The 9,946-nt window shown below is 42.5% G+C and overlaps 1 protein-coding gene across 2 annotated transcripts in view; it reads right to left on the bottom strand.

Annotated features, from left to right (window-relative positions):
• LOC105546449 (N-acetyllactosaminide beta-1,6-N-acetylglucosaminyl-transferase) overlaps positions 1-9,946 on the bottom strand; it is a 74,846-nt gene that overhangs the window by 42,035 nt on the left and 22,865 nt on the right. Inside the window, exon 1 of one of the 2 annotated variants that reach the window (XM_011989640.1) lies at positions 2,073-3,662. The exons of the other annotated variant lie outside the window; for it this stretch is intronic. Coding sequence (XP_011845030.1) covers positions 2,073-2,997 — 925 coding nt within the window. The 5' untranslated portion in view covers positions 2,998-3,662. Of the gene's footprint in view, positions 1-2,072; positions 3,663-9,946 lie in introns of those variants that run through there. 2 annotated transcript variants of the gene reach the window in all.

Below are 9,946 nucleotides of genomic sequence, written 5' to 3'. Positions count from 1 at the left end.
CACACACACTACAAACACACCACATACATACACACCACACACACCCACACCACACAACCACACCACAAATACACACACAACACACACACTACAAACACACCACATACATACACACCACACACACACACACTCCACACACACACTACAAACACACCACACACACACCCCCCACACACAACCACACACACACCACACACACACATTCTACAAACACACCACACACACACCACACAAGCATATTGGGACACCACACACACACACACCACGTCCCTGCTAACCTCACCTCCAGCTCTAAGCGATCAGGTGAAACTTCCTTCTACCGCCCTCCTCCTTTTTTCTGAACACCCTCAATCCTTTCTCTTTTTTGGAATTCTGTAGGAAATTTGCTTTAGATATATGGGAAAAAAGAAATAGTCATTCCTTCCTTTCCTAGTGCAAGAGAAACGGCTCACACTTTAGACCACACAAATGTGGGGTCAGATTCCAGCTTTGCCTAGGAAAAGCTATGTGAACAATGTGAACATACTATTGCTTCAGTGTCTCTAAGCCTCATGTTTTTCATCTGTACGTGAGGTTAACACGATGACTTCCTATCATTAAAAGGAATGATGTAGGCTATCACCAACTATACCAGCAAAAATAAGATTAAATGCCATGTATGCAATATTTACATGTGTTTAAAATTGGTGATTGTAAAGAAAGGGTTAACACTCACACCACGATAAATGTTGGTTCACCGCCCCTCCTACAAGTCTTTGAGACCTGACAGTTTAGCATCTCTGAAAATGAACTGCTCATGAGATCGCATAATTCTCTCGTCTCCAGCCACCTTGCCCATCCTCTTTCTGTCCCTCTCTAAGTAGATTTTTGTGACCACCACTCTAGTTTAGCTCTTACGAATGCCGTGTTATTGGGGACCTTTCTGCATTGAGTCTACTTTCAGGCATTAGGTGGCTTCAAACAGCACTCAAAAGTATGCCAGTGATAATGACACTAGACATAAGAGCTGGGAGTTATTTCAAGAATGGCAGGCAGGTGTGTGTGTATGTGTGGTGTGGTTGTGTAGTGTGTATGTGTGTGTGTGTGTGTAGACATTATGTGAGGCTTGTCAGGGTCACCGTGCTCATGCGCGTCACCAGTCACCCACAAGCATGCTGGGTCACTGATGAAAACAAGCACATGGGGACACACGGGAAAGATGTAATGCAGGTCACAGACCACCTATGGGAAACAGAGTTTAGAAAAGAAACCCAGTCCTGAACCAAAGAGGGAACTTGGTGTTATCTTCTGCCTCAGCTGCCTGGCATACCTTGGACGCTTTCCCAAATTAACATAAACAACTGAAGACTGCCCAGTATATAAAAACAGTAAGCTGCAAATTGGAATTTCCAATAAAAACCTATGACTTAAAAATTGAGAATTCTCTTTGGATCTTCTGTAGCTAGATTCTCTCTCTGTATGTTTTAACTCATTGTTACCCACTCCTCCAGGCTAAAATATCAGGTTAGATTTGTATAACTGAGAAGAGCTGAAACCTGGCTACTTGTTCAGATCTTAAACTAGAGATATTTCAGCCAGAATGATGATTTGTGAACATCCGAAGCAGCTTCCAAGATTCTAAAATCAGTAAGTACCCCTGTAACAGCTCCACGAACTTTGAGCAATGGGACTGCATCAATGAAAACGATGTCTAACATCCGTCTGAAAGAAACATCACCTATTTCAACTCATAAATTCTAGAATGCTTATTTTAAAAGTTAATTTTGTTATGTTACAGTTGTGTTTATCAAGGACTATGAAAAGCATTAATTCAAAAAACAGTTAAAATTCAGCAACTATGTAATCTAAGTTAGTTTTACTGGGGTGACTGCAGCCAGCATTTCTTAGATCACTATATCACACATATTGATAAGACAACGGAGTCAACAATAAACTGTTGCTACAAGCAACCAAACTAATAGTTTTCTAAGTATTTAAATTTATTTCATAATAATTTCAAATGAGTCAGTTCTCTAGGTGAGCAGAATGTTAGCAAACTCAATCTATCAATCAGAATGGAAATTAGTACCTACCTGAAACCCTATTGAGTGTCACCCAGAAATGCTCATCAGGACCATAGGTATCTTTTGACCATTGTAGCAGATCAATGGCCCTTTTGTCATGGAGAACAAAGTTGACAAACTCTCTGGTAAGCGCTACATAGGCAGTGCCAAAGTAGATGGTCAGCTGATGTGGAGGTGAAGTTTTCAAAATATTAGTAGTTTTCACAAAAGAGCCACCTTTATCTGTATGCTCTTGGTGGACATATTTAGTTCGCTTAATTGCATGGTCAGGAGGCAGCACCCCTGGGGTGATATTTTTCCCTTTAAATCCTTTCAGATGCTGAACTATCTCCCGGTTGGTTTTCAGGGGGAAGTCTTGTCCACAGGTGTTGATGACATACTTCCAGGGAACCTCAGAGGCGACAAGGTCTTTCAGACAGTTCAGATCAGCCTGGAGTCTGGAAATTCCTGCATAAACCACAGACTCTGTCTTTGAAGCAATGAAAGCATTTTGGAAGCAACTCAGTAACTGCCTCACAGATTCCTTAAACTCAGCTGGGGCTTTCTCATCCACGTGAACACAGTAGGCATTTTGGGGCATATAGATAGCCCTAAAGAGCCTTTCAAAGGTATCAAAGTCTTTATGGATGACCGTGACATAGGCCAAAGGGAATGCAACCTCTTCTTCCGAAAGGGGACTTGTGATGTAGTGATTCTGGGTCAGGTAATCCTTGCAAGGGACACTTCGCAAAGGTGATGGCAATATATTTTCCCACAAAAAGACTGGCTTTTTCTCTAAGGCATGATTACAGGCAGTTTTCCTAAAATATCTTTCACTGGAACTGTTCAGCTTCTCGTAACTTTTTGACGGGCTCAATTGGCTACTGTAAAATCTCGCAAAAATGACCACACTGAGCAGAGTGAAAGCAAAAAAGCAGTACCTCCAAAAGTTCATTGTTTTCACTTCCCTGGGGAAGCAATCTCTTCTTTTCAGAGGATGAGAAATGATTGGTGTGAGAGGCTGAATTTACTTCTCTTGCCAGTCTTGAATTTCGACAGCTTCTCCAGAGGGCTACTTGCTTTCCTGAATCCTTTAATCCTCCTGTATCCTCTGCTTCAGTGTCTCGTCCATCCTTTTTGGATGTGCCTGGAGATGCGGTGCATCCCTCTTGCACTTTGGTCTGCAGTTCCCCAGGGCTGAATCCCTGCTGTTTGTAGAGGCTCAGCTAAGCCCAGCCCAGCCCAGCCTCCAGGAATCCTCCTCATTTACATATGAAATGCAAATTACGTTCTGGAATGGAAGGACGGGTCCTTTTCACTGGAGCTGTTTCCCTTGCTTCACCCTCACTGCCTTCCCCTTCCATCAATCTCTTTCAATCTGATCTCCCTTCTCACGCTTTTTCCAAGCCTTCTAGAATCAGAGGCTCTATTTTTTCTGGCTAGCCCCACAACCTGCTGGCAGTCCTTGGAAGCTACAGCATTTAAGGATATCAGCTTCTCTGGTTTATTTCTCTTCCTGTTCTCTGCCACTTCTTTTCATTTTAGTGTTATCTCTACCTCTGGGCACATACAGACACAGATAATGAAAAATGAATGTGTGCCAGGCATGGTGGCACGCACTTGTAGTTTCAGCTACTCAGGAGGTTGAGGCGGGAGGACTGCTTGAGCCAAGGAGGTCAAGGCTGCAGTGAGCTATGATCGCAGCACTGCACTCCAGCCTGGGTGAGACCCTGTCTCTTCAAAAACTTATTTTAAAAAATACATTTGTAACGTGTCTAAGTAGAAGATTATCAGTGGCAGAAAAATATAACAAGGTAGATTTAGATTCTAATCATGTGTCAGAATATAGTATACACACACGCACGCATGTACACACACACACACTGACAAGAAGGAACAATGAATTACATCCTTGGGAGCACAGTCACACACAGGGCAGAAGGAACCTAGGAGTGACATTTTACATGAAAGAGTCAGTGCTGATATCATAGAATGAAATAAATGTGGGGAAAAGAAAGAGATCAGATTGTTACTGTGTCTATGTAGAAAAAGAAAGACATAAGAAACGCCATTTTGATCTGTACTATGAAAACTTTTTCTGCTTTGAGATGCTGTTAATCTATAACTTTTGTCCCAACCTTGTGCTCACAAAAACATGTGCTGTATTGAATCAAGGTTTGATGAATCTAGGGCTGTGCAGGATGTGCCTTGCTAAAAATGTGTTTGCAGGCAGTCTGCTTTGTAAAAGTCATTGCCATTCTCCATTCTCTATTAACCAGAGACACAATGCGCTGTGAAAGGCCGCAGGGACCCCTGCCCAAGAAAGCCTGGGTATTGTCGAGGTTCCCCCCACTGAGACAGCCTGAGCTATGGCCTCCTGGGAAGGGAAAGACCTTACAGCCCCTCAGCCCGACACCCGTAAAGGGTCTGTGCTGAGGAGATTAGTGACAGAAGAAGGCCTCAATGCGGTTGAGATGAGAGGAAGCCATCTGTCTCCCGCACGTCTCTGGGAGTGGAATGACTCGGTGTAAAACCAACCATACATTCTATTCTAAGAGAAAACCGCCTTATGACTAGAGGCGAGACATCATGGTGGCAATACTACTCTTTACTGCACGGAGATGTTTATGTAAAGTTAAACATAAATCTAGCCTACGTGTACATACAGGCACAGCACCTTACCTTAAACTTATTTATGACACAGATTCCTTTACTCACATGTTTTTCTGCTGACCCTCTCCCCACCTTCACCTTATAGCCCCGCCACATTCCCCTCGCCAAGACAGTAAAAATAGTGATCAATAAATACTGAGAGAACTCAGAGACCAGCGCCAGTGCAGGTCCTCACTTACTAAGCGCCGGTCCCCTGGGCCCGCTTTTCTTCCAGTGTACTTTGTCTCTGTGTCTTATTTCTTTTCTCAGTCTCTCGTCTCCACCTTGCAAGAAATACCCACTGGAGTGGAGAGGCAGGCTCCCTTCATCAAACACTTACAAGTTTGCATGCCTGAGAAATGTGATAGTGTTCCCAGAGAGCAAAAGTTGGATCCCATTTCACAAAGAGAGTTTCAGATAACTTGAGCTGTTGACACAGTATTATCTACAATATGTGGAGTGACTACCTACCGGCTCTCTTTAAAAGCCTCACAACCTCAGTTCTGAGGTCATTTCAAAGAACTTAAAGGATTCTCATTCTCCTTCCCACCCAACCCTCTCTCCAACTTCCTTTTCTGAAGAAAGAACAAAACCACCAGGGCTGCTGCAAAATTCCTGGACGTATCAGTCAGTGTAATTCAGGGGAACCAGGAAAAGCACAGGTCTGGTGGCATTACAGAGGGTTCTCAGAGTTCACCAGCTTGCAGTGCTGCAAGCGATCTCGCAGCCAATGTGAAGTATATTGGGGATTGGTGTGGACAGTAAAGACACTTCCAAGGGAGAAATTAACTGGTTCAACTAAAAGATCAACTGTGGCAGCCACAAAAGGTGTGTTAAGAGTGGGCCCTGCTCCCATCTTACTCCCGTAGTCACCTAGCAATCCTACCTGCCCGGGCTTGTGCCAGTTGGAACAGCTGCTCCTGTTAGGCAAACATTTGATGAACAATGCAGCCATTTCCCTGCCCCTTCTCTGTTCCACTCCACCCCTTAATTTCCTACAGTGAACTGTAGGAATGAATGGCAACAGTGGCATGGATGCGATGGATATTGATTTGGATATTAATGTGGTGAGCTGCTAGAGAGTTGGCGGGGATCTTTGAGATCACCCATCACAACCCCGTTATTTTCACAGATGAGCAAATTGGGGCCTTTAAAAACATTCTCCCCAACGTCATTCAGCTGGATAGAAACCAGAGCCTTAATTCTACAGCTCCCTGGTCCAGGTGCTGAAGCCAGTCTCTTTGGGTAAATCCCAGCTGCTCGCAGTGCCAGGGTAAAGTTACTTAACCTCTTTACACAACCAGGCCCTCCCACTGTGAAATGATAAAGAACAGTGGCTCTTATTTCAAATGGTTGTCAGGAAGACTAAATGAGACACCTCTTGCTGAGGGTTTGGCAAGAATCTGGGCACCTGGTACACGTTCCATAAGCATTAGCTATGGTTGCTGTTGTTGTTTCTCTCTTGAAAAATATCCAACACTTCTGACCCTGCTAATGAACTGATATGTTGATTTCTGTTCTTAGTAATGGAAAAAAAAACCACATTTACCTTAAGGCTTTCAAATGCTTTATTCCCGGAGGTTAAATTCCATTCTCCTTCCCCATCACTGCCTCCCCTTTAGCCCATGGGAAAATATATTTATATATTTATATAAAAACATATAAATATTTTTATATAAGTATAAAAATATTTTAACACATATATATGCATATATAAAATGCATTTATAAATATATATTTTATATATGTACTTTAAGAAATATATTTTTGTATGCATATTTAAAGTATATATTACATATGTATTTTAAAATATATATTTAAAAATATATATACATATAATACATATGATATATACATATATACACATAAATGTATTTATATATGCATATAAGTGTGTGTATATATATATTACTATTTTATTATATATATTCTCATACACATCTAGAAATGTGACCGTATGAAGGGAACAATCCAATAACCATTTTGATGCCTTCACGTCTCTTCATTCTTACTAGACCCACACCCTTTTCTGTAAAATTTGTCCTTGGCAGGTCTTGTGGAGAACACAAGGGGAAAGTTGGAGTCGGAAAAGGGAGGCAAAGGGCTTTCACTGCAGGTTCAGTCCGTTTTTTCTCTTCTCTTTGCCTCAAGCCCTGATCCTACAATAAGGAGCTCTGATAAGCGCCAGTGCAAAACAAACTCAAGAAATCATTCATCATGATTTAGCCAAAGCAGATTGCAGATGGGAGTGGCAGCGTGATTTATAGTTCAAAACAGCAGCATCCAAAAATAAATAAATGAGGCCGGGCACGGTGGCTCATGCCTGTAATCACAGCACTTTGGGAGGCCAAGGCGGACGGATCACCTAAGGTTGGGAGTTCGAGACCAGCCTGACCATCATGGAGAAACCCTGTCTCTACTAAAAATACAAAGTTAGCCAGGTGTGGTGGTGCATGCCTGTAATCCCATCTACTAGGGAGAATGAGGCAGGAGAATGGCTTGAACACAGGAGAATGGCTTGAACCCAGGAGGCAGAGGTTGCAGTGAGCCCAGATCGCGCCATTACACTCCAGCCTGGGCAACAAGAGCAAAACCCCGTCTCAAAAAATAAAAAATGATAAATAAATACATAAAGAAAACAAAACTCCAAAACCACGTCCATCATTTGTCCTGACTTATTTACAGTGGTTTAGATGAACAGACCCAGCCTAGCATGTAATGCCTTCCGAGTGGCTGGCCCTAGCAGTAGGTTTGTTTTCTTTGGTATCTGTGGCAATTGAACAGGCATTTCCTTCCAGTAAATAATTGGGCAGGCTAAGCTATTAACTTCCAACCAGGGCATTATTTCTGCTCTGCCCACTCTAGTTGGCTCAACAGACTGTAAATTGGCGTTAAGTGGTCATTCTGTATCCGTCCCACCTCTCTCTGTCCCAGGATAAACTTTACAGTCACAAACAAGAAGACAGCACAAGGACTATGGCTAACAACACGTCATCATCTCAACTCAACATGAAAACCAAGGGCTGGGCTGCCTGGGGGGTCCTTCTGAGCAGTGCTGGGATTTCTCTTCCCTCACAATGAGTTAGTTCTCATTAACCTTCCACGAGCTCTGCTTCCATTACAAGTGAGTTTATAAAGGCTGAGGCAGATGCCGGTCAGGGGAGGGGCAGGACTGGAACCCGAGTCTGACCTGCTCTCAAACCTTACTGTTCTTCATCACCCTCTGCAGAATGAGTGGCTATTGAATCAAGGCAGTGCTTTTTTTTTTTCTTTTCTTTCTTTTTTTTTTTAAGGCAATGCTTTTTGATGAGTCCTCTCATCTCCACCAAGGCCACTCCATCTTGATCTGTGTCTAAGGCTTTAGTTGTGTCCGATTGACAACCTCAAACTCTTTGGCCACAAGCGAGATGCAGGAAGTAAGCAAAAACAGATCTCCAAGCAACCACAATAATCATCACACATTGTAGGACGGATTCAGGCACTCAAATGCCTACAGGCAGGTAAGGCACAGTGCGGGAAGCTGGTGAAGGGTCAGACGAGCAGGGCCGATGAGTTCACAGAGGGCAGCGGACATTGAGGAGGGTTGGGTGGGGGGGGGCCACAGGGAATGAGAGAGCTTGCATCCCTCCCCACTCCCCTACTCCCCGCAATTAATGCCACATGGGATCATGAGCCCAGGGCTGCCAGCTCTTCCAGTGTTTTCAAAGAAGTGAGAAACCTGAATGTTAACAGAAAAACTCTCAAACTTACCCCTAAGGACTGTATTTGGCCCTCAGGATGCCATTTTTGTCTTCTTTGGTTTAAGCATCAAAGCTTACATCCTTTAAATCCCTCTGAGGCTTAGCCTATTAACTCTTAGTTTAGTCACGATCATAACAAATGTTCTTATAGCTACACAGATACAAAGTCACAAATTAGAACAGGCAAACAAAACTGGCAAGTTCAGGTCCCCTGCTGACAGCAGTAGGTGAAGTAAGTTCAACTACAAATGCAGAGCTGCATGAGATCCTTTGGAGTAAGGATAACAGCATTTATACAGCTCCATGCCCATTTTATTACTTGTTTTTTGTTTTGTTTTTTTTGTTTTGTTTTTTGTTTTTTGAGACAGAGTCTTGCTCTGTGGCCCAGGCTGGAGTGCAGTGGTGTGATCTCGGCTCACTGCAACCTCTGCCTCCCGGGTTCAAGCGATTCTCCTGCCTCAACCTCCCGAGTAGCTGGGATTATAGGTGCCAGCCCCACAGCCAGCTGATTTTTGTATTTTTAGTAGAGACGGGATTTCACCCTGTAGGCCAGGCTGGTCTCAAACTCCTGACCTCAAGTGATCCACCAGCCTCGGGTCTCACAAAGTGCTGGGATTACAGGCATGAGCTACCGTGCCCAGCCCCATCTTATTTTACTAGATCAACATCTCTAGTACTTACAGAGATCAAACAAGTTAATGTCTATGAAAGGACTTGAAAACTGTGAAGAAAATAGACCAACCTAGCTTTCTTTGAATATAAGCAGAATACAAACATTTAATGAAACAAATAGAAATGGATTAATAGACATGTTATATATATATTCTGCACATTCTATTTAAAAAGGCATTTCTGAAATGTTTATTTAATATAATGGGTTTTTTCATTGAGGCACTGTTTTTAATAGCACAGTATACAGAGATAACAGATTGGGATAACAGTTTTATAAGACTAGAGGTTAATATTCCTCTTGTGAAGAGGTAGCCTATAAATCAATAAGAAAAGGTAAATAACCAAAGAGAAAAGCAGGTACATGACAATCACAATGCATGACATCACATGACAATCACAAAGTACGTGACAATCACAAAGCAGAAAAAACTAATGGCCAATGAACATATAGAAACACACCCTTTTCACACTAGAGGTCAGAGAAATTCATATTAAAACAAAATTATGCAATGCGGTAAATTCCTATAGTTTGATGTTGCTTCAGCATCCATTCTGAAGATAAGCTGGACTTTCTCAAACCAGAAGCAGGACTTAGTCAACCCTTACTTAAGACAGTTTCCAGTTCTCCGCCTCCTCCCAGTTCCTCAATGTGGTTAATCCAGATATCTGCCTCAAACAAGTGCTCAAAAGTGATGATCTTAACAACAACAACAAAAAAATGGATCTAAGTTAACCTCATTTTTGTATGCTTATCCTTTTCAATGTTCTCTCCTCCACAAGAATGTAAGCTCCATGAAGACAGGGCTTCAAATCTACTCTTTTTTTTTTTTTTTTTTTTTT

The sequence above is a fragment of the Mandrillus leucophaeus genome, unplaced genomic scaffold (genome assembly GCF_000951045.1).
Source record: "Mandrillus leucophaeus isolate KB7577 unplaced genomic scaffold, Mleu.le_1.0 Scaffold36, whole genome shotgun sequence".
NCBI lineage: Eukaryota > Metazoa > Chordata > Mammalia > Primates > Cercopithecidae > Mandrillus > Mandrillus leucophaeus.
This window is presented reverse-complemented; position numbering and strand designations above follow the sequence as displayed.